At 45.2% G+C, this 26,056-nt stretch overlaps 1 protein-coding gene across 3 annotated transcripts in view; it reads right to left on the bottom strand.

The window, feature by feature from the left end:
• Positions 1–26,056, bottom strand: part of NLRX1 (NLR family member X1) — a 477,701-nt gene that overhangs the window by 130,444 nt on the left and 321,201 nt on the right. For all 3 annotated transcript variants that reach the window (XM_063942904.1, XM_063942903.1, XM_063942905.1), the window contains one exon: positions 7,607–7,693. In XM_063942904.1, coding sequence (XP_063798974.1) covers positions 7,607–7,693 — 87 coding nt within the window. The remainder of the gene's footprint in view (positions 1–7,606; positions 7,694–26,056) is intronic.

The following is a 26,056-nucleotide window of genomic DNA, read 5'->3' as shown; positions in this document are numbered from 1 at the left end:
CTCAAAAAAAACAATATAGTAAGTCTATAAAAATTAAAAAATAAAAAGCTTGAGGCTGCTTTCACAGCAGCCCTGTGACCATGCGGCTTCCTGCCGCACCAAGCAAAAAACTGATCTGACTGAGTCAGTGGGCGGGACTATATAGTGGAGGCCCCAATGCATCCTGGGAGGCCAGAAAGCTTGTGACCGTGTTGGTGCCATCTTCGCTGTCGCTCGACAATATCCCAATGTTATCCTGTGGATCCAGCCAGAGAAATAGATATGTTCTTTTACAGGCTATCAAGTTAGGATTGCCCATAATAAAATACATTTTCTCACGAAAACACACAGGGTAAGGGAAACCTATGTGTTTTCGTAGGAAAACATGTCTGCTTTTGGGGATTTGGTTTCACCTGCCTAAAGCAGGTGAAACAAAATCCCTGATAAGCCATGGCTTGTGCCAACGAATCAGTGCATGCCAGATCATCCAGCATGTCCATCAAATGCAATATTTTATAAGTGTCCGGTCGGCCGCAACGGGTAGTTTATGCCCTACTATGGCCGACTGACACACAATTACCCTGTTCCTTCTGCTTCACATGGGAAGAAATGCGGAAATGTCTCCTCCCTGGGAAAGAGCAACAATATCATGTCAAATAAACTGAGAGATCTCACAGTGTATGCATGTAATATCGTAACTGTCCAAGGCTGCCAGATAAAATGTATGTCAGTCTGACAGGCATTTTATCTGGCTGTCTATGCCCAGCATTAGTAACTGGAATACATACCTATGAACAAAATTAAATTTTTACTATTGAGAAGAGGTGTCTATTAAATGTTTTCATCTCTTAAATGATAAGTAATAATTTTTTTTTCATTAAATAGCAATAATAGGATTTTAATTACCTACCGGTAAATCCTTTTCTCGTAGTCTGTAGAGGATGCTGGGTTCTACATTAGTACCATGAGGTATAGCCCCGGGCAGCCCTTCTGTGACGAGAAGTTCTCTTCACATATATCTTCAAAGCCAACACAACATCCAAGGACTTTGAGGTAATTGAGGAGTCAGTAGCCACTGGCACCACAATAGATTGGTTGATATGAAAAGCCGACACAACCTTCGCAAGAAATTTCTGATGCTTCCTGAGCTCAGCTCTGTCTTTATGGAAAATCAAGTAGGGGCTCTTGCAAGACAATGTCCCCAATTCCGACACACGCCTAGCAGATGCTAATGCCAACAGCATGATCACCTTCCAAGTGAGAAACTTGACATCAACCTCCTGTAAAGGTTCAAACCAATCCGACTGCAGGAACTGCAGCACCATGTAAAGATCCCAAGGTGCCGTAGGAGGCACAAAGGGAGGCTGGATGTGCAGAAACCCTTTTAAGAAAGTCTGAATCTCAGGGAGGGCAGCCAATTGTTACTGGAAGAAAATGGACAAGGCCGAAATCTGGACTTTTATGGAACCCAAGCGCAGGCCCACATCCACACCTGCTTGCAGAAAGAGGAGAAAACGCCCTAGTTGAAACTCCACCGTAGGAAACTTCTTGGATTCACACCAAGACACATACTTTTTCCAAATCAGACGGTAATGTTTTGACATTACTCCTTTCCTAGCCTGTATCAGGGTAGGACTAACTTTGTTTGGCATGTCCTTCCGAGCTAAGATCTGACGTTCAACCTCCATGCCGTCAAACGTAGCGGTGGTAAGTCTTGTTAAGCAAATGGCCCCTGTTGCAGAAGGTACTGATGCCTCGGATCTTCCAGCAGTAACTCCAGAAGATCCGCGTACCAAGCCCTTCTTGGCCAGTCCGGGGCAATGAGGATCGCCTGAACTCTTGTTCATTTTAATAGTTTGAGAACCATTGGGATGAGTGAAAGTGGAGAGAACACATACACTGACTTGAACAACCACGGAGTCACCAGAGCACTGCCACTGCCTGTGGTTCTCTTGACCTGGAACAGTACCTCCGAAGCTTCTTGTTGAGGCCATCATATCTATTTGAGGTACACCCCAAAGAACTGTCACCTGCGCGAACACCTCCGGGTGGAGGCCCCACTCTCCTGGATGGAGATCATGTCTGCTGAGGAAGTCCGGTTCCCAGTTGTCCACTTCCGGAATGAAGATTTCTGACAGCGCCACCACCTGCTTTTCTGCCCAGGAGGATTCTTGTAAACTCTGACATTGCAGCTCTGCTCTTCGTTCCGCCCTGTCGGTTTATGTAGGCCACCGTTGTTACATTGTCCGACTGAACTTGAATGGCCTGATCTGTTAGAAGATGAGCCGCTTGCAGAAGACCATTGTACATGGCCCTTAGTTCCAGAATGTTTATCGGAAAGATAGATTCTAAACTCGACCATATTCCTTGGAAGTTTTCCCCTTGGGTGACTGCTTCCCAACCTCGAAGACTCACATCAGTGGTTAGAAGGATCCAATTCTGAATCCCGAACCTGCGGCCCTCCAGTAGGTGAGAAGTTTGCAGCCACCAGAGGAGTGAGATTCTGGCTTTCGGTGACAGACGTATCCTCTGGTGCATGTGAAGCTGAGATCCCGACCATTTGTCCAGGAGATCCAGTTGGAGGGTCGTGCATTACATCTTCCATATTGTAGAGCCTCGTAGGAGGCCGCCATCTTCCCCAGAAGGCGAATGCACTGATGATCCGACACCTGGGCTGGCTTCAGGACATCCCAGACTATTGTTTGAATCACCAACGCTTTCTCCTCTGGTAGAAACAACCTCTGTACTTCCGTGTCGAGGATCATCCCCAGGAATGACAGTCTCCTTGTCGGCTCCAAATGCAACTTTGGAAAATTCAGGATCCATCCATGATCCTGGAGTAGTTGAGTTGAGAGTGCAATGCTCTAACAACTTCTCCCTGGAAGACGCTTTTATCAGCAGATCGTCCAGATAAGGAATTATGTTCAAACCCTTCCTGCGGAGGAGTAGCATAATTTCCGCCATGACCTTGGTGAACACCCTCGGCGCCATGAAGAGGCCAAACGGTAGTGCTTGCAACTGATAGTGACAGTCCAGTAGCACAAATCTTAGATAAGCCTGGTGAGGAGGCCAGATCGGAATGTGAAGGTACGCATCCTTGTCTTGTCGTTATCTAGGGATACCAGAAACTCTCCCTCCTCCAGACCTGAGATCACCGCTCTCAGAGACTCCATCTTGAATTTGAATTCCATCAAATAAGGGTTCAGTGACTTTAGGTTCAATATTGGCCTGACCGAACCATCTGGTTTCTGTACCACAAACAGGCTGGAGTAATAACACCTGTTTGTTAGGTGCGGTGGTATTGGAACTATGACATTTGACTTTAGCAATTTTTGAATGGCTTCCTGTAGGATAGCACTTTCTGTCAGCAAAGCTGGAAAGTCCGATTTGAAGAATCTGTGAGGTGGAAGTTCTTTAAACTCCAGTCTGTACCTGCGAACGGACGATTCCGTACGAAAGCCCTCACCGCTTTCGCGTCCCGACCCCAGTACACAGAATGGATGTTTAGGTCACACGAGACCTGGCCACACAGGGGATTACCACTTACTGTCAGTGACCGCCTGTTACTGACTCCACCCACTGCGCAGTGGGCGGGTTTACGCTGCTACCAAACTCCTAACCTGCCGTGGTGTTTGGAACCACGGTTCTGCTCTGTATGCATCGACACGTCGACCTACCAACCCTGTGTGTTGGCGAATCCCCAAACGTTGCTTGCCTAAGCACAGCACGGTAGCAGGCCGAAGGCGGAGCTTGGAGATGCTGGTTACACCCTGGACAGCCGGAGAACGGAGCTAGGTTTCGCCTAACCCTGCAGGTCACAAGATGAAGCGGTTGTCTTGAGGCAGAAGATATTTTTTTGGCAACAAATAGTTTTGAAAAGAACCTCAGCAGATGTTACAGCAGAATGCAACTGGTAAAATACACCCTGAAGCTCACAGGCCTCCTCTTTTTATCAAGTAAAACCACAATACCTCTCAGGGGGTAGCCCCACCCCTGAGTCCTTTCTATCCAATCAGGATATCTTAGAAAATATAAAATTACATTTTAAAAGGATATAAGTGCATGAAGCAATTTCCTCCTTTCTGTCACACAGACAAAGTTCTTGTAATTTACACTCCGTTCCTTACCACCTGGTAGTTTACACTTCCACTTTGAGACATTTAACACATAGCTTAAAAATACAAATGTTTCTCATCCTTCCTGCATATACCATTCAGGATTTGTATATCAATTTAAACCAGCTACATAAATAAATACAGGTTCCAACCCCATACCACTTTACATATGTAATAAGGAAATCCCCCTTGATTAACATCTTTCACTGAGAAACTCACACTACCAGCATTTACCTGCTGTGCACTGCCCATTGTCCAAATGGCGCCTGGAAGCTGAGGCTTAACTCCTTCAATGCCGCGGCTGACATTACACATGCAGCTTGGGGGGGGGGGGGGGGGTCTCTTCGGCCACAGTACCCCGGGTGACAATATCATCTACCCAGGGATCCAGGCATGAGGACGCCCAGACAGGACTGAAATTTCTTAGTCTTGCTCCCTTCTGCCCGATCTCCAGGCTGGGAGGTATTGTCTGTAAAGTAAGCCTCCTCAACCTGCTCAGGAACCTTATCAGTAATGTGTAAACGTCCCTAATGACCTCAATCATGAGTTACACCCCTTTAGCAAGGGTTGCCCCCCCCCCCCCACCCCCCAGTATATCCCCATCACCGTCCCCTGTATAAGAGTCGGTATCCATGTCGGCTTGCATTATCTGGGCAAGAGCACGCTTTTTTGGGTATATATCACAGGCTTTTGATGAGGGAGTAGGAGATGAACACAACAAAACCTCTACAGATTTTCTTAAAACCTGTGTTTCAGTCTCATTATGAGCTATCCTACATGAAATCAGGGATATCATTCCCCTAATAGAATCCACCCACTGGGGTTCGGATTCAGAAGGCTGAGACAGTATATTGCATTCCTGAGTTTATGGAATAGACTCCCAAGGAGAAGATGCACACTCTGCAGCAACAGACACAGAGTCCCTAGACATGGTAATGTGGGATATATCAACACACACACAGGAAAATGCAGACAGTTTCCCCCAGAGTACCTTCAGAGAGACACAGAGTATAAGGAGCCATCCACACAGTGCCCCAATAGGCAGGTATTATGATAAATGCCTGGCACTGACTGAATAACCTTAATATATTTAACTGTTAAAATAACACTCTCTTCCCCTGTCTATTACACCCTGGTACCGCAGAGGATATCTGGGGTGAAGAGGAGGGCAGCGCTCCCTGTCAGCGTCTCCGTAGTGTGATCTGCAGGGAGTAAATGGCGCTGGTGAGTGCTGGATCCGCTCTGAGGAGAAGCCCCACCCCCTGTAATTGCGCATCTTCCCGCTGTTAGTGATTATACTGGCCTGAAGTGATTTAGCAGCTAACAGTGGGATTAGCCCCTGTGACCAGTGGTAGGATACTGCGCTGGCCCAGGGCGCCCTTCACAACACCGCACATCATGTACCGCTGAGCCTCCCGGAGCGCAGCCTGTTAGAGCTGTGCTCCAACCCTTGTGCCGCCATTCCCACCGGTGACCCGCTTACCAGGTCACCGGTGTCATGCTCACCTATCTTCTGGCTCTGTTAGGGGGTGGCGGCTGTGCTGCGGGAGTGAGAGGCTGCCTCGGGGGCTTGCGATCATCACCCTCAGGAGCTCAGTGTACTGTCAGCGGAGATAGAGAACCATTAACCTCTAGGGTTGATTCCTACACCCCCTTAGTCCCACGAAGCAGGGAGGCTGTTGCCAGCAGCCTCCCTGTACCTAACTCTTTAATTAATAAAAAAATAAAAAAACTCCTAGGAGCTCCCCTAGCTGTGATCGGCTCCACCGGGCACATTTTCTAAACTGAGTCTGGTAGGAGGGCATAGAGGGAAGAGCCAGCCCACACTATTAAACTCTTAAAGTGCCCATGGCTCCCAAGGGACCCGTCTATATGGTACTAATGTGGACCACAGCATCCTCTAGGACGTAAGAATAAAATATGCCTTATAAATATATAATAATATATTGCTGTTGGTTTAAATATTTCTTAGATGAAAGACCAACACTAAGACCAAGGTCAGTAAACAAATCACTAATTAACAGGTTAACTTAGTGATTAGGTTTAAAAACTAACTGAAAAACTTGATTAAAGTCTGTTATATCAAATAGCAATCTGCAAAAAAATAAAAAAAAATTAGGAGTGAATTCGATTAGGAGCGATAAAGTGTTAAATGTTTGAGTGTTAACTTATAGCCCGTTAATTTCTCATAATAATACACTATGGCCCAATTTTTTGCGGCTGCCGGCACAATTCCGGCGAGCTAGTAGCAATAAATTTGAAAACTAACCTGGTTTAGCCTTTAAACTTATACCACCTAAAATCTCCCAACTACAATATGCTCCACTGACTGCAAATGAAGAATAATTACATTTGGGCCTAATGTTTGCTCTTATGCTCTACATTTGGAGGGATCCTGATTTGTTTGAAGTGTGATACCTGTCCATCAATTAGGCTTATTGCTATTTGTTTTATTTTCAGATTACCAAAGCTTTATTTATTTCAAAGGTGTACAGTTGCATCCTTTTTGGTTTTGGATAATTACTTGTTTTAAATTGCTAGACTATGGGCCAGATGTAATGATGCCCAAGTCGTGCGGGATGACGGCCGAAACTCAGATGTTTCTTTAAAGGGGGAATCATTATATCCGGTACTATGTTTGAAAATTCTTTGCGTCAAGGGAGATGGAGAGGTCACAGAAACAGGCAATGGTCTTAGGGCCTACTTCAGATCTGATCGCAGCAACAATCTTTTTCTCTAATGGGCAAAGCCATGGGGGTAATTTAGAGTTGATCGCAGCAGCAAATTTGTTAGCAGTTGGGCGCAACCATGTGCACTGCAGGGGGGGCAGATATAACATGTGCAGAGAGAGTTAGATTTGGGTGGGGTGCATTCAAACTGAAATCTAAATTGCAGTGTAAAAATAAAGCAGCCAGCATTTACCCTGCACAGAAACAAAATAACCCACCCAAATCTAAGTCTCTCTGCAAATTATATATCTGCCACACCTGCACTGCACATGGTTTTGCCCGTTAGAGAAAGATTTTGCTGCTGAGATCCGGTCTGAATTAGGCCCTTAGTTCTACATTAAAGAAGAGAGTACCCCATTACCTCATGGCAGATATGGCATGACAAGATAAAGAATTAGGAGGTTGTTTAACATGTTGGGAATGCGTGACCGGCGGTCAGTATATCAATGGCAGGATCCCAGCGGCGGTATGCTGGCATGGGGGGGGGGGGCGAGCGTAACAAGCCCCTTGCGGGCTCGGTGGCGAGCACAGTTTCTATTCCCACTCTATGGACACCCACATGTGGAAATAGTCCCTACTAGTCGGCATGCAGACTGTCGAGATTGCAAGTGTGCGGGATGTAGGGGGAGGTACTGTGACCGGCGGTCTCCTGACCGCTGGTCACATAACTACATCCTGTTTTAACGCTTCACCTGTTTAATACAGGATGTGCTTGCTTCACAGATTTATTTAACAAGCTAAGGATAGTCTAGTTGAATTTATGGATTCTTCAGTTTTGCTTACCGTAGGCTGGCGATTGCACAGTCTCCATGCAGCAGAAGGTCTTTTATTTCTCTGCAGGAATCAGGACCTAGTGAGTTCATCTGTAAACTGAAAACAATAAGGTTAGGTGAAATATTTGCACTAAAGGAATGCATTATATCTGTTTTACAATATAAGCTCTACCTGGGTATGTGACAGTGACCTATTTTTACTTCCTGACAAGAGTTTACTGTTTCAACTATTATAAGTACATGCTGTTACTCATTTCTACATTTTGGCAAACGATATTCCCATTGTACTGTCTCACTTCGATCTTCAACCCTCTTATTGTACTATTCATAGTGATGACAATCATACTGTATACAGATAATGTACTGATTTTATGACACTTTGGGAAATAACTAATTTACTGTATTTGTTATGGAAATATGTTGAGATATATACAGTAACTGTAATTTATGCTAATCTACCTCTTATGTACAGAACGGGTCACCTTGTGATTTTTTGATCTTGGAGTTACACTTATTCTCAAGGTTTCTTAGGTACTGTATTTTACAAGAAATCTGAACAATAAGGAGGACTATGGCTGTATTGGAGTACTCCCCTTGCCTGAGCTCACTCTGCATCTCTTAAGCATTCCTGACATGTTTTTAAAAACTCTTTTCCCTACTTGAAAAATAATTTAAATCACCCGTATTCTAGTGCAGTTCAAAAATATGCCACTATTAGGTACTTTAACTACCAGGAGCTCCATCAGCAATTATAATAGAAACCCACTGTGGTAAGACTATATATTGATAATAGATCACGATTACTGTAATGCCAAAAAAAAATTGCCTCAACAACCATCATAAAGATCATAAGGGATATAGGGTTTAAGGATTATTTTCTTTTGATTGCTTTAAATCTGTACCATACATACCATTGGAGGATAGTTCCCTGCCCATGATACACTGTATAGACCAGAATTATATAAGGTTGCAATTTTAAGTTTTTAAACTTTTCAATGAGTGTTATTTTCATTAGTAGTACTTAAATTCACATTATTAATGTAATAAAGTTATATTTTAATACAATAACATAATTAGACACATACATAATAATTCATGCCACACAAAGAAGTCTTCTATTCTTCTACACCACCAACTCCTGTTATGATTGACACCTTGATTAAGTCCTCATACTCTGATATTGTTGGGGTTTTCTTTTTAGATTTATTGACTTTAAATACCACATTTAAGATCTAGTGAGTTCACATATAAACTTAAAGCAATAAAAGTTAGGTGATAAATAATCAAATTACATTTACCTTATAAAGTGTTTTTTTTTTTTTAAGCTCTCCATGGTAGCCCTGACTTATTATTTAAACCTTAGTCACATGATAAGGGACAAGAAAAAGCAGATTCCTTAGAAAGACATATACGTTATGGTAAGAATTTACCGTTGATAACGGTATTTCTTTAAGTCCACAGGTTTCCACAGGATAACATTGGGATATGATTAAGCGACAGCGGATTGGCACCAAATGATCACAAGCTTTCAGGCCTCCCAGAATGCACCGGGCTCGTCCATATAATCCCACCCACTGACTCAGTCAAATCAATTGTTTCCAAAGCATATAGGCAGGAGCATTATGTTGAACCCTATTCAGGCGAAAAACCCACATGCACACTCTTCCATGCAAGAGGAAAGAGTCTAGTGAGTATACAGATTCTCAAATCAGGTGCGTCAGGGTGGGATCCCTGTGGACTTAGGAGAAATACCGTTATCAACGGTAAGTTCTTACCAGAACGTATATTTCTCCGGCAGGGTCCACAGGTTATCCACAGGATAACACTGGGATTTCCCAAAGCAATTTTTAGTGGTAGGGACGCTTCTGATTAATAGGAGAACCTTACGCCTGAATTGAGCATCATGAGAGGCAAAGATATCCCGGGCATAATGTCTGATTGAAGGTGTTTATTGGAAGCCATGTGGCTACCTTACCTATCTGTTCTGCTAAAGCACAATATTGTGCTACCCATGAAAGACTTTCCTTGCATGTAAAGCAAGCAGAGACATTAGCCGGGACAGGGAGATCAGTTTAAGAATATGCTTCTGAAATCGTCATTCGAAGCCATCTTGCTAACGTCTGTTTAGTAACAGGCCATCTCCTCTTGTGAAAACCGTAGAGGATGAAAAGAGAATTTGTCTTTCTAATGGCACTGGTACAATCCGTGTAGGTACTTAATGCCTGGACTACATCCAAAGTCGCATCTCCCACAGAGAATCCTGATTCTTGACAAACCGGGACTATAATCTCTTCCTTAAAGTGGAATCTAGATCACCCCTTAGGAAGATACCCAGACCTAGTTCTGAGAACTACTTTATCTGGATAATATCAGAAAAGGAGGTTAGCATGAGAGTGCTCCTAAATCTTCTAACTGATGCCATAGTCAACCGAACAAGAACTTTAGCTGTCAAACCTTTAAAATCCACTTCCTTAGTGGTTTAAACAGAGCAACTTGACAGGCTTTTGAGGACTAGATTTTAGATTCCCTGACCCTGTAGTAGGAAAAAGGGAAGGTTAAGTGCGCAGAATTTCCTGGGAAAAAATGCACACATTCTGCATATTTGGCATTTTTCTTTTGGAACCATACAGTCCAATGCGGACACTTGTATTTCCAATGAAGCCACCGCTAAACCTTTATTTATTCCTGTTTAAAGGAATAGCAAAAACCCTGGAAACTCTGCAAGATTTCGGGTCCATACCTCTTTTATTGCACCAATGCATATAAGCTTGCCATATTTGGTGATAAATACGAGTAAAGGAAGTTTTTCCTTGCTCTGAGCCTTTGTGAGAATCCTCTGGACCTCAGTATATAGATTTCAAAAGCCACGTCTTTAAAACAGTTGATCCAGATATCTGTGATAATCAAGGACCCTATCTTAGTCTGGGCGTACAGGAAACAGAAAAAGTATTCAACATTTTCTGCGGATCTGTGTACCAACCCCTTCTGGGCCAAGCCGGGGCTTATTAGGATCCCGGCATCTTTATTGTGTTTTCCTCCCTATCCTGAGTAAAAGAATTATTTGAGAAACATATAAGAGAAATAAAATTCCCATTAAAAAGATATCCACAAAGATCATTTCTTTTATTCCTGACCCCATTATGGCTTTTATTGTTCAGATGGGACTTCATGAGAATTATCTCAGGCCAAGCCCATTTGTCTTCCCGAGTCTGAAATGACTTTAGGGTGCAAGCCCATTCATTTACCTGAATGGCGTGTAGACTGATAAATCAGCTCATCAGTTTAGGACTCCCGGAACAAACCCTGAGGACAAGGCTGGAAGATGGAGTTCTGCACATTTTAGTATGTGATTTACCTCCTTCCTCGCTATTTATCTGCGTGTTCCTGTCTGAAAGTTAAGGTACACTACTGTCCTTTCCTTGTCCTTGCGGATGTGGACCAATCTTCCTTTAGGAATGTCTCGTGCCTGAATCAGGACCCAGCATATGGCCTGAAGTGCTAACAGAATTATTAGTAGGCACGTTTTTTTCAGTGGTCCATAATCCCCGGAATCATATTTGTTGTCAGGATTTCTCCACCTAATATCCAAAAAGAAAAAGGCAACTTCTCATCTAGATGAAATGTCTGTAGCCCCCAGGCTACTTCTTACCTTTTTTTGCCAGTATCACATACTTGTTTGTATACTGTCCATCTGGCCCGTCTACACCACCTGGTATTCACCGACAGTCTTGCGCTCTGCGATTTTAACCAGGTACAACACTGCTTAACTTCCAACCTCACTGAGATTGGACATATCCAGTGTGATGCGGCCTTAGATGGAAGAGATGCTGAAAAAGTCTTGAGTGGAATTATGCCCACTCCATCATGTGTATTGTTAACACCATCAAACCCATCATTCGCATTGCTGCGTGAATCATTATGGTTTGACATTGTAACCATTCTCCTAGTTTTGCCCTGGATATCTTGTTCCGAGGTAACTACTTTCTGCAAACTCGAATTCAGTATAGCCCCACCGTGAGTTATGTTACGGAACCAGAGATGACCCTATTTACGAACCACCCGTGCCTCTGCAGACAAGTTATTTGTATGTTGTATATGACACAGCACCTTTTCCTGTATTTGTGGCAGGATAGGAAGGTGGTCAAGGTAGGTCAATTTTTCTTATCTCTACTAACAGATAAATTGCCATAATCATTTTGGTACTCTGGGGCTGCGGCTAACCCAAAGGGTAAGGCCTAACTAAATTTTTGCTGAAGGATGGTAACCTTGAGATAACACTGAATGACAGTGTTATAGGAGCCTGAAGGTAAAATTCCTGATTTATCCAGGAATACCATGTATTATATTGGCTCCTCACCCAACTCTGGAATTGCCTCCATGTGAACTGTATTACCAAAATTTCTCCGTTTTTGAAATTGATAATGGGGCGAGGGATTTTTGACCCAGGTGGGAATAAACCCTCCATTGTGCATGGGTTACTGGAATGACAATTCCTGATAAAACATTTTCTGAAATGCTTCATGCAAATCCCTTGCCTACATCTCTTCTCTGAGACGGTCTGAAACCGAATACCTTTTAAGAAAATGGTTTCAGAAGGGAAAGTATAACTCTAGAGATACTGCTTCTTGCACCCAGGCATCTATTTGTAGACTGCTATCCAATCTGTGCAAACTGAAGAAGGCCCCCCATCCTTCTGGGATCCGCCAGGAGACCTGCACCATCATACTGATGGCCTCTGGTTTGGAAGCTGACCTGTGGTTGCCTTTGCTTCTTTGCCTTACCAACCTATTGTATTAAGGCTGTTACGTCCCTTTAAGACCTGCGCAAGATCTGTATATTGTCCCCACATATATTTGTAAATGTTGATCATGTCCCCTCTTAATCTCCTCTTTTCTAGTGTAAACATGCCTAGTCTTGCAAGCCTTTCCTCGTATTCCAGCGTCTCCATACCCTTAATTAGTTTAATTGCCCGCTTTTGAACCTTTTCTAGCTCCAGGATATCCTTTTTGTAGTAAGGTGCCCAGAATTGTACACAACATTCAAGGTGTTGCCTCACAAGTGATTTATATAACGGGAGTATAATACTCTCGTCCCTAGCATCCATTCCCCATTTTATGCATGCTAATATCTTATTAGCCTTCTTTGCTGCAGTCCTACTTTGGGTATTACTGCTTAGTTTGCTATCTATGAGGACATCTAAGTCCTTTTCCAGTACAGAATCCCCTAATTTTGCCCCATTTAGTAGGTAGGTGTTATTTTTGTTCTTGTTACCACAGTGCATTACCTTACACTTGTCTGTATTGAAGCGCATTCTCCATTTCGCTGCCCAAGCTTCTAATTTAACTAAGTCGTTCTGAAGCAACTCAGCATCCCCCTCCGCATTTATAACTTTACACAATTTGGTATCATCTGCAAAAATTGACACCATGCTCTCTAGACCTTCTGTTAGGTCGTTAATGAAAATATTGAACAATAGCGGTCCAAATACTGAGCCTTGCGGCACACCACTTAGCACTTCAGTCCAATTGGAAAAAGATCCATTAACCACAACGCGCTGCTCCCTATTATCTAACCAGTTTTTGACGCAAGTGCATATTGTGCTTCCTAGCCCTGATTCTTGTAGCTTGTAGATGAGTCTCATGTGTGGTACAGTGTCGAATGCTTTGGAAAAATCTAAAAAGATTACATCCACCTCTTTACCTTGATCTAGGTTTGCGCTTACTGTTTCATAAAAGCCAAGTAAGTTGGTTTGACAGGATCTGTCCTTCATAAACCCATGTTGATTCCTATTAATGACCTTATTGACTTCAAGGAACTTCTGAATACTATCTCTTAGAATACCTTCCAATACTTTCCCCACTATAGATGTAAGACTAACTGGTCTATAATTACCTGGTTCAGCTTTACTTCCCTTTTTGAATATAGGCACTACTTACGCTATACGCCAGTCTTTGGGAACCATACCTGATATTACTGAATCCTTAAAGATCAAAAATAGCGGTTTTGCAAGTTCAGAGTGAAGCTCCATTAGAACCCTTGGGTGAATACCATCGGGACCTGGTGACTTATTAATCTTTACATGTTTTAATCGGTCACAGACTACTTCCTCGCTTAAATAAGTACCTATCAGTGGGATATTCTCATTATTGAGATTATGTGGTAGTCCCTGAATTGGGTCCTCTCTAGTAAATACGGTTGAAAACTCATTTAGTGTGTCCGCTATGTCATTATAATTTTTGCTTAAGACTCCCAACTTGTCTTTTAAAGGGCCTATACTCTCCTTCTTTAATCTCTTGTTATTAATGTATTTAAATAATTTTTTGGGATTTGCTTTGCTTTCCTACTAGTTTTTCAGTTTCTACTTTAGCCGCTCTTATTTCCTTTTTGCATATTTTGTTACATTCCTTATAGTGCTGAAATGACTCTGCTTCCCGATCAGATTTGTATTTTTTAAATGCTCGCCTTTTCTTGCCCATAAATTCCTTTATCTTTTTGTTAAGCCACATCGGTTTATGATTTTTATTCCTTTTTTTGCTGCTCGTAGGAATACATTAGTGTATTTTTAGCTAGCAGGAATTTTAGTACCTCCCATTTCTCCGTAGTATTTTTTCCTAAAAACAAACCTTCCCATTCAATATCCCTGAAAAATACCCCCATCTTCTCAAAATTTGCTTTGTAAGTATTTTTTCCTTGAAACAGAATTTCCCATTCAATGTCCCTTAACGCTTCCTTCATAATGTCAAAGTTGGCTTTGCTAAAGTTTAGAGTCCTAGTTGAGCCAGTATAGGGCTGTTTATGAAAACGGATATTGAATGTGACCATATTGTGGTCGCTGTTCCCTATGGGTTCCCCTACTATAATACCTGATTCCAAATCCCCATTGTTTGTTAATACCAGGTCTAAGATTGCATTGTACCTAGTTGGTTCCTCAATTAGTTGAACTAAGTAGTTATCATTAAGGGGTATATGCAATTGCGGTCGAATTCCCGAAGTTGTCGAATTTCGGGATTTTTTCGCCCAAAAAGAAAAAAATCGTCAATGCAATTCAGTGCTTTCCGTCAAAAAAACGGACTTTCAAAATTCGACTTTTTGAAATTCGATTTTTGTCAAATTCGACTTTTCTGCAATGATACAAGTGCTGCAATTCGACCAAAGTGTATTCAATTCAAGTTTGGAAATTTGACAACAGTGCTTTTAGACAGTAAATTCGTCATTTTCAATCAGGGTGAAACCAATAAAAAAAATTTAAAACATGTTTTTTTGGTGTTTTTTTGGGGGGGAATAGCATATCTATTTATATTAGAAGGGATTAGGTACTTGGTTTGTCTTTTTTGGTTGCACAAGTATTATTTATATATTTTTAAAAATATTTTATTTTTTATTTTTTTAATAGCTGGAACGGTAAAATCAAGGAAAAAAATGGCGTGGGGTCCCCCCTCCAAAGCATAACCAGCCTCGGGCTCTTCGAGCTGGTCCTGGTTCTAAAAATGCGGGGAAAAATTTGACAGGGGATCCCCCGTATTTTTAAAACCAGCACCGGGCTCTGCGCCTGGTGCTGGTGCAAAAAATACGGGGGACAAAAAGAGTAGGGGTCCCCCGTATTTTTTACACCAGCATCGGGCTCCACTAGCTGGACAGATAATGCCACAGCCGGGGGTCACTTTTATACAGTGCCCTGCGGCCGTGGCATTAAATATCCAACTAGTCACCCCTGGCCGGGGTACCCTGGGGGAGTGGGGACCCCTTCAATCAAGGGGTCCCCCCCCAGCCACCCAAGGGCCAGGGGTGAAGCCCGAGGCTGTCCCCCCCATCCAAGGGCTGCGGATGGGAGGCTGATAGCCTTGAGAAAAATGTCAGAATATTGTTTTTTTCAGTAGTACTACAAGTCCAAGCAAGCCTCCCCCGCAAGCTGGTACTTGGAGAACCACAAGTACCAGCATGCGGGAGAAAAACGGGCCCGCTGTTACCTGTAGTACTACTGGAAAAAAAATACCCAAATAAATACAGGACACACACACCGTGACAAGTACAACTTTATTACATACTGCCGACACACACATACTAACCTATGTTGACACGCCGACTGCCACAGTCTCCGACGATCCGATGGTACCTGTGAAAAAAATTATACTCACCTTCCAGCGTCCAGAGATACATCCACGTCCAGAGTATAATCCAGGTACTTGGCAAAATAACAAAACGCAAAAACCCGTGCCAGCGGACTGAAAGGGGTCCCATATTGACACATGAGACCCCTTTCCCCGAATGCAGAGACCTCTCCGTGACAGCTGTCACTGAAAGGTCTCTTCAGCCAATCAGCGAGTGCAACGTCCTTGCACTCTGCTGATTGGCTCTGCGCGTCTGAGCTCAGACAGCGCATCGTAAAGCCTCTCCATTATATTCAATGGTGGGAACTTTGCAGCTAGCGGTGGGGTCACCCGCCGGTCAGCGGCTGACCGCGGGTAACCCCCCCGCTGGGGGCAAAGTTCCCACCATTGCAAGTAATGGAGAGAGCTGTGCGATGCGCTGTCACAGCACAGACAGCGCACAGCCAATCAGGTGAGCGCCACGTAGTAGCGCTTCCTGATTGGCTGAAGGGACCTCAGTGACAGGAGTCACGTGGGGTCCCGGCACATTCGGGGAAAGGGGTCTCATGTGTCAATATGGGACCCCTTTCAGTCCGGCATGGTCGGGTATGCGGTTTGTTTTTTTTAACAAGTACGTGGATTATACTCTGGACGTGGATTTATCTCTGGACGCTGGAAGGTGAGTATAATTTTTTCACAGGTACCCTCGGATCGTCGGAGACTGTGGCAGTCGGCGTGTCAACATAGGTAAGTATGTGTGTGTCGGCAGTATGTAATAAAGTTGTACTTGTCACGGTGTGCGTGTCCTGTTTTTATTTGGGTATTTTTTTTCCAGTAGTACTACAGGTACCAGCGGGCCCGTTTTTCTCCCGCATGCTGGTACTTGTGGTTCTCCAAGTACCAGCTTGCGGGGGAGGCTTGCTGGGACTTGTAGTACTACTGGAAAAAACAATATTCTGAAATTTTTCTCAAGGCTATCAGCCTCCTATCCGCAGCCCTTGGATGGGGGGGGACAGCCTCGGGCTTCACCCCTGGCCCTTGGGTGGCTGGGGGGGGGGACCCCTTGATTGAAGGGTTCCCCACTCCCCCAGGGTACCCCGGCCAGGGGTGACTAGTTGGATATTTAATGCCACGGCCGCAGGGCACTGTATAAAAGTGACCCCCGGATGGCATTATCTGTCCAGCTAGTGGAGCCCGATGCTGGTGTAAAAAATACGGGGGACCCCTACTCTTTTTGTCCCCCGTATTTTTTGCACCAGCACCAGGTGCAGAGCCCGGTGCTGGTTTTAAAAATACGGGGGATCCCCTGTCAAATTTTTCCCCGCATTTTTAGAACCAGGACCAGCTCGAAGAGCCCGAGGCTGGTTATGCTTTGGAGGGGGGACCCCATGCCATTTTTTTCCGGGATTTTCCCGTTTTTCCCCGTTTTTTTAATTCGCGGCACAATCCGGCAAATCGGCCGTTTTTCGCCCGCGGGAATGTCGAATCCGTTTTTCATTGAATATGGTGAATTCCGGCAGCCACCTGCCGGAATTCACCTGTCGAATTGTGTCGAATTAAAAAAAACGGCGATAATTTGCCGCGATTCGCCCGCAATTGCATATACCCCTAAGTGTGTTTAAAAACATATTGCCCCTAGCAGTATCACATGAATCGTTTTTCCAGTTTATCTCTGGATAGCTAAAATCTCCCATCACTAATATGTCTCCTACTCCTGCTGCTCTTTCAGTTTGCTTTAGTAACAATTCCTCATCAGATACGTTGATACCAGGCGGCATATAGAATACAACCAATACTAACTTTTTTATTCCTTTTTCCCTGCATGCAATTTCTACCCATAATGTCTCGACAGTGTCTACAGTCCCCTCCTGAATATCTTCCCGTATATCAGGTTTTAAAAACGGCTTTACGTAAAGACACACCCCTCCACCCTTTTTATTTAGTCTGTCTCTCCTAAGCAGTGTATAGCCCTCTAGATTGACTAGTCCCACCAAGTTTCAGTAATGCCTATAATATCATACGGTTTGCTTGCTGCAAGTATTTCTAGTTTGCCCTTTTTACCAGTAATGCTTCTACCGTTTACATACATACAACTAAGATAAGTATTTTCCCTTGCGTTAGGGACATCTTTCACCTTATGTAGCAATGATGACATGTAATCGTCATTGGTTAGTGCTTTGGTAAAATCTCTTTTAGTACCCATGTTAGTAACCTTACCGCCTGCTCTTACCCTCCCCCTACCCTCATGTGACGAGAAGTTCACTTCACATAAATTTTCAAAGCCCTCACCACATCCAAGGATTGTGAGATAAAAGGGCAGTCATTAGCCACGGGCACCACAGTAGGTTGGTTGATATGAAAAGTTGACACAACCTTTGGAAGAAATTGCTGACGTGTTCTGAGCTCAGCTCTATCTTCATGGAAAATCAAATATAGGCTCTTGCATGACAAAGTCCCCAATTCTGACACACGTCTAGCAGAAGCCAATGCCAACAGTGTGACCGCATTCCAAGTAAGAAACTTGACGTCCACCTCCTGTAAAGGTTTGAACCAATCTGATTGCAGGAACTGCAGCACCACATTAAGGTCCCAAGGTGCTGTAGGAGGCACAAAGGGAGGCTGGATGTGCAGAACCACTTTCAAGAAAGTCTAAACCTCAGGGAAGGCAGCCAATTGTTTCTTGTAAGAAAATGGACAAGGCCAAAATCTGGACCTTTATGGAGCCCAATCGCAGGCCGACATCCACACCTGCTTGCAGAAAGAGAAAACGTCCCAGTTGAAACTTCACTGTTGGAAACTTCTTGGATTCACACCAAGACACATTTTTTCCAAATCTAATGGTAATGTTTAGACGTAACTCCCTTCCTAGCTTGAATCAGGGTAGGAATGACCTTCCGTGCCAAGATCTGGCGTTCAACCTCCATGCCATCAAACGTAGCCGCGGTAAGTCTTGATAGGCGAACGGCCACTGTTGCAGAAGGTCCTCGCGAAGAGGAAGAGACCTCGGATCTTCCAGTAGTAATTCTAGAAGATCCGTGTACCAAGTACTCCTTGGCCAGTCTGGAGCAATGAGGATCACCTGAACTTTTGTTCTTTTTATTAATTTTAGAATCCTTGGGATGAGTGGAAGTGGAGAGAACACATACACTGACTGAAACACCCACTGAGTTACCAGTGCATCCACCGCCACTGCTTGAGGGTCTCTCAACCTGGAACAGTACCTCCGAAGCTTCTTGTTGAGGTGAGAGGCCATCATGTCTATCTGAGGTACAACCCATCGGCTTGTCACCTCTGCGAACACCTCCGGGTGTAGGACCCATTTTCCTGGATGGAGGTCATGTCTGCTGAGGAAGTCCGCTTCCCAGTTGTCCACTCCCTGGAATGAAGATTGCCGACAGCGCCACCGCGTGCTTTTCTGCCCAGAGGAGGATTCTTGTTACCTCTGACATTTCAGCTCTACTCTTCATTCCGCTCTGCCTGTTTACGTAGAACACCGCTGTGACGTTGTCCAACTGAACCTGAATGACTTGATCTTGTAGAAGATGTGACGCTTGTAGAAGGCTGTTGTATATGGCCCTAGTTCCAGAATTTTTATCGGAAGAATGGATTCCAGACTTGACCACTTCCTTGGAACTTTGCGCCTTGGGTGACCGCTCCCCAACCTCTGAGACTTGCATCTGTGATTAGAAGGATCCAATTCTGAATCTCGGACCTGCAGCCTTCGAGTAGGTGAGAAGTTTGCAGCTACCAGAGGAGAGAAATTCTGGCTTTCGGCGACAGGCGTATCCGCTGGTGCATGTGAAGATGTGATCCCGACCATTTGTCTAGGAGATCCAGCTGGAAGGACCGTGCATGGAACCTTCCGTAATGAAGAGACTCGTAGGAGGCGACCATCTTCCCCAGAAGGTGAATGCACTGATGAACCGAAGCCCGGGCTGACTTCAGGACATCCCGTACCATTGATTGGATCACCAACGCTTTCTCCACCGGTAGAAACACCCTCTGCACTTCCATGTCGAGTATCATCCCCAGGAAGTGTAGTCTCCTTGGTGGTTCCAAATGTGACTTTGGAAGTTTCAGGATCCACCCATGATCCTGGAGTTGTAGAGTTGAAAGAGCAATACTCTGCAACAACCTCTCCCTGGATGATGCTTTTATCAGCAGATCGTCCAGATACGGAATTATGTTCACTCCTTGCTTGTGGAGGAGTAGCATCATCTCTGCCATGACCTTGGTGAACACCCTCGGTGCTGTGGATCGACCAAAAGGCAGTGCCTGGAACTGACAGCGACAATCCAGCAGCGCAAATCTGAGATAAGCCTGGTGGGGTGGCCAGATCGGAATGTGAAGGTATGCATCCTTGATATGCAGGGATGCCAGGAATTCCCCCTCTTCCAGACATGAGATCCCCACTCTCAGACTCCATTTTGAATTTGAATTCCCTTAAGTAGGGGTTCAATTACTTTAGGTTTAATATCGGCCTTACCGAACCATCCGTTTCGGCACCACAAACAGTTTTGAGTAATAACCCTTGTGGTGTAGGTGAGGTTTTTTTGATTTTCCTTTACCACCTCTAAAGAAGCATTTTTGTAATTATTGCGGTCCAAAAGGATAAGATTTCCTAGTCGGTGGAGTTGCTGAGGGGAGAAAGTTTGGCTTACCCACAGTTGCCATGGAAATCCACACATCTAATGCGTCCCCAAACAAAGCCTGACCTGTGAAGGGTAGGTTCTCCACACTTTAGTTAGATTCTGCATCCACAGTTCATTGACGTAGCCAGAGTCCCCTGCGTGCCGAGACTGCCATAGAAGTAGCCCTTGCATTCAGCAATACATGGTCCTTCATGGCCTCCACCATGAACCCAGCCGAATCCTGTATGTGACGCAAAAACAATTCAATGTCACGCCTATCCATAGTATCCAAGTCCTCTAGTAATGTGCCTGACCACTTTACTATGGCTTTAGAAATCCACGCACAAGCAATAGTGGGCCTTAAAGCCACGCGTGTAGCAGTGTATAGAGATTTGAGCATAGTCTCAATCTTACGGGCATCCGGCTCTTTTAGGGCGGTTGAACCAGGGACAGGTAAAACCACCTTTTTAGACAACCTGGATACAGAAGTGTCTATTATAGGTGAGTTTTCCCATTTCTTTCTAGCTTCCTCAGGGAAAGGGAAAGCAATGAGAATTCTTTAAGGGATCTGGAATTTTTTCTCTGGGTTTTCCCAGGATTTTTCAAATAAAGAGTTCAGCTCTTTAGAAGCAGGGAAAGTGAGAGAGGATTTCTCAATTTCTGTAAAAATAAGAATTTACTTACCGATAATTCTATTTCTCATAGTCCGTAGTGGATGCTGGGACTTCCGTAAGGACCATGGGGAATAGCGGCTCCGCAGGAGACTGGGCACAAAAAGTAAAAGCTTTAGACTAGCTGGTGTGCACTGGCTCCTCCCCCTATGACCCTCCTCCAAGCCTCAGTTAGGATACTGTGCCCGGACGAGCGTACATAATAAGGAAGGATTTTGAATCCCGGGTAAGACTCATACCAGCCACACCAATCACACTGTACAACCTGTGATCTGAACCCAGTTAACAGTATGATAAACGTAGGAGCCTCTAAAAAGATGGCTCACAACAATAAACAACCCGATTTTATTGTAACAATAACTATATACAAGTATTGCAGACAATCCGCACTTGGGATGGGCGCCCAGCATCCACTACGGACTATGAGAAATAGAATTATCGGTAAGTAAATTCTTTTTTTCTCTGACGTCCTAGTGGATGCTGGGACTTCCGTAAGGACCATGGGGATTATACCAAAGCTCCCAAACGGGCGGGAGAGTGCGGATGACTCTGCAGCACCGAATGAGAGAACTCCAGGTCCTCCTCAGCCAGGGTATCGAATTTGTAAAATTTTGCAAACGTGTTTGCCCCTGACCAAGTAGCTGCTCGGCAAAGTTGTAAAGCCGAGACCCCTCGGGCAGCCGCCCAAGATGAGCCCACTTTCCTTGTGGAATGGGCTTTAACAGATTTTGGCTGTGGCAGTCCTGCCACAGAATGTGCAAGCTGAATTGTACTACAAATCCAACGAGCAAACGTCTGCTTAGAAGCAGGAGCACCCAGCTTGTTGGGTGCATACAGGATAAACAGCGAGTCAGATTTTCTGACTCCAGCCGTCCTGGAAACATATATTTTCAGGGCCCTGACTACGTCCAACAACTTGGAGTCCTCCAAGTCCCTAGTAGCCGCAGGCACCACAATAGGTTGGTTCATGTGAAACGCTGAAACCACCTTAGGGAGAAATTGAGGACGAGTCCTCAATTCTGCCCTGTCTGAATGAAAAATTAGGTAAGGGCTTTTATATGACAAAGCCGCCAATTCTGAGACACGCCTGGCTGACGCCAGAGCTAACAGCATGACCACCTTCCATGTGAGATATTTTAATTCCACAGTGGTGAGTAGTTCAAACCAATGTGATTTTAGGAACCCTAAAACTACATTGAGATCCCAAGGTGCCACTGGTGGCACAAAAGGAGGCTGTATATGCAGTACCCCCTTGACAAACGTCTGAACTTCAGGCACTGAAGCCAGTTCTTTTTGGAAGAAGATCGACAGGGCCGAAATTTGAACCTTAATGGATCCTAATTTTAGGCCCATAGACAGTCCTGCTTGCAGGAAATGCAGGAAACGACCCAGTTGAAATTCCTCTGTGGGGGCCTTCTTGGCCTCACACCACGCAACATATTTTCGCCAAATGCGGTGATAATGTTTCGCAGTTACATCCTTCCTGGCTTTGATCAGGGTAGGGATGACTTCATCTGGAATGCCTTTTTCCATCAGGATCCGGCGTTCAACCGCCATGCCGTCAAACGCAGCCGCGGTAAGTCTTGGAACAGACAAGGTCCCTGCTGGAGCAGGTCCTTTCTTAGAGGTAGAGGCCACGGGTCCTCCGTGAGCATCTCTTGCAGTTCCGGGTACCAAGTTCTTCTTGGCCAATCCGGAGCCACGAGTATAGTTCTTACTCCTCTCCTTCTTATGATTCTCAGTACTTTGGGTATGAGAGGCAGAGGAGGGAACACATACACCGACTGGTACACCCACGGTGTTACCAGAGCGTCCACCGCTATTGCCTGAGGGTCCCTTGACCTGGCGCAATATCTGTCCAGTTTTTTGTTGAGACGGGACGCCATCATGTCCACCTTTGGTTTTTCCCAACGGTTTACAATCACTTGAAAGACTTCTGGGTGAAGTCCCCACTCCCCCGGGTGGAGGTCGTGTCTGCTGAGGAAGTCTGCTTCCCAGTTGTCCACTCCCGGAATGAACACTGCTGACAGTGCCACCACATGATTTTCCGCCCAGCGAAGAATCCTTGCAGCTTCTGCCATTGCCCTCCTGCTTCTTGTGCCGCCCTGTCTGTTGACGTGGGCGACTGCCGTGATGTTGTCCGATTGGATCAATACCGACTGACCCTGAAGCAGAGGCCTTGCTTGACTTAGGGCATTGTAAATGTCCCCTAGTTCCAGGATATTTATGTGAAGAGACGTTTCCATGCTTGACCACAAGCCCTGGAAATTTCTTCCCTGTGTGATTGCTCCCCAGCCTCTCAGGCTGGCATCGGTGGTCACCAGCATCCAATCCTGAATGCCGAATCTGCGGCCCTCTAGAAGATGAGCACTCTGTAACCACCACAGGAGAGACACCCCTGTCCTTGGAGATAGGGTTATCCGCTGATGCATCTGAAGATGCGATCCGGGCCATTTGTCTAGCAGATCCCACTGAAAAGTTCTTGCATGGAATCTTCCGAATGGAATCGCTTCGTAAGAAGCCACCATTTTTCCCAGGACTCTCGTGCATTGATGCACAGACACTTGGCCTGGTTTTAGGAGTTTCCTGACTAGCTCGGATAACTCCCTGGCCTTCTCTTCCGGGAGAAACACCTTTTTCTGGACGGTGTCCAGAATCATCCCCAGGAACAGTAGACGTGTTGTTGGAATCAGCTGTGATTTTGGGATATTTAGGATCCACCCGTGCTGACGTAGCACTACCTGAGATAGTGCTACTCCGACCTCTAACTGTTCCCTGGACCTTGCCCTTATCAGGAGATCGTCCAAGTAAGGGATAATTAAGACGCCTTTTCTTCGAAGAAGAATCATCATTTCGGCCATTACCTTGGTAAAGACCCGTGGTGCCGTGGACAATCCAAACGGCAGCGTCTGAAACTGATAATGACAGTTTTGTACCACAAACCTGAGGTACCCTTGGTGAGAAGGGTAGATTGGGACATGGAGATAAGCATCTTTGATGTCTAGAGATACCATATAGTCCCCTTCTTCCAGGTTCGCTATCACTGCTCTGAGTGACTCCATCTTGAATTTGAACCTTTTTATGTAAGTGTTCAAGGATTTTAGATTTAAAATTGGTCTCACCGAGCCGTCCGGCTTCGGTACCACAAACAGCGTGGAATAATACCCCTTTCCCTGTTGTAGGAGGGGTACCTTGATTATCACCTGCTGGGAATACAGCTTGTGAATAGCGTCCACTACCGCCTCCCTGTCGGAGGGAGACGTTGGTAGAGCAGACTTCAGGAACCGGCGAGGGGGAGACGTCTCGAATTCCAATTTGTACCCCTGTGATACTACCTGCAGGATCCAGGGGTCCACTTGCGAGTGAGCCCACTGCGCGCTGAAATTCTTGAGACGGCCCCCCCACCGTGCCTGAGTCCGCTTGTAGAGCCCCAGCGCCATGCTGAAGACTTGGCAGAAGCGGGGGAAGGCTTCTGTTCCTGGGAAGAGGCTGCCTGGTGCAGTCTTTTTCCCCTTCCTCTGCCCTGGGGCAGAAATGAGTGGCCTTTTGCCCGCTTGCCCTTATGGGGACGAAAGGACTGAGTTTGAAAAGACGGTGTCTTTTTCTGCTGAGAGGTGACCTGGGGTAAAAAGGTGGATTTTCCAGCCGTTGCCGTGGCCACCAGGTCCGATAGACCGACCCCAAATAACTCCTCCCCTTTATACGGCAATACTTCCATATGTCGTTTGGAATCCGCATCACCTGACCACTGTCGCGTCCATAACGCTCTTCTGGCAGAAATGGACATCGCACTCACTCTAGATGCCAGGGTGCAAATATCCCTCTGTGCATCTCGCATATATAGTAATGCATCCTTTAAATGCTCTATAGTTAATAATATACTGTCCCTATCCAGGGTATCAATATTTTCAGTCAGGGAATCCGACCAAGCCACTCCAGCGCTGCACATCCAGGCTGAGGCGATTGCTGGTCGCAGTATAACACCAGTATGTGTGTATATACCTTTTAGGATATTTTCCAGCCTCCTATCAGCTGGTTCCTTGAGGGCGGCCGTATCGGGAGACGGTAACGCCACTTGTTTTGATAAGCGTGTGAGCGCCTTATCTACCCTAGGAGGTGTTTCCCAACGTGCCCTAACCTCTGGCGGGAAAGGGTATAGTGCCAATAATTTATTAGAAATCAGCAGTTTTTTATCGGGGGAAAGCCACGCTTTATCACACACCTCATTTAATTCATCTGATTCAGGAAAAACTACTGGTAGTTTTTTCACACCCCACATAATACCCTTTTTTGTGGTACTTGTAGTGTCAGAAATATTCAATGCCTCCTTCATTGCCGTGATCATGTAACGTGTGGCCCTACCGGACATTACGTTTGTCTCCTCACCGTCGACACTGGATTCAGTATCCGTGTCTGGGTCTGTGTCGACCATCTGAGGTAACGGGCGTTTTAGCGCCCCTGACGGTGTCTGAGACGCCTGAACAGGCACTAATTGATTTGCCGGCTGTCTCATGTCGTCAACAGTTTTTTGCAAAGTGCTGACATTGTCACGTAATTCTTTAAATACGACCATCCAGTCAGGTGTCGACTCCCTAGGGGGTGACATCACTAACACAGGCAATTGCTCTGCTTCCACATCATTTTCCTCCTCATACATGTCGACACAATCGTACCGACACCCAGCACACACACAGGGAATGCTCTGAAAGAGGACAGGACCCCACGAGCCCTTTGGGGAGACAGAGGGAGAGTTTGCCAGCACACACCAGAGCGCTATATATATACAGGGATAACCTTATGTAAGTGTTTCTCCCTTTATAGCTGCTGTTTTATATTAGCTGCCAATAGTGCCCCCCCTCTCTTGTTTTACCCTGATTCTTGTAGCAGGACTGCAGGGGAGAGTCAGGGAGCCGTCCTTCCAGCGGAGCTGTGAAAGAAAATGGCGCTTGTGTGCTGAGGAGAAAGGCTCCGCCCCCTTCACGGCGGCCTTTTCTCCCGCTTTTTTTTTGGAAAACTGGCAGGGGTTAAATGCATCCATATAGCCCAGGAGCTATATGTGATGCATTTTTTT

This window comes from Pseudophryne corroboree, chromosome 10 (genome assembly GCF_028390025.1).
Source record: "Pseudophryne corroboree isolate aPseCor3 chromosome 10, aPseCor3.hap2, whole genome shotgun sequence".
NCBI classification, from domain to species: Eukaryota; Metazoa; Chordata; class Amphibia; order Anura; family Myobatrachidae; genus Pseudophryne; species Pseudophryne corroboree.
This window is presented reverse-complemented; position numbering and strand designations above follow the sequence as displayed.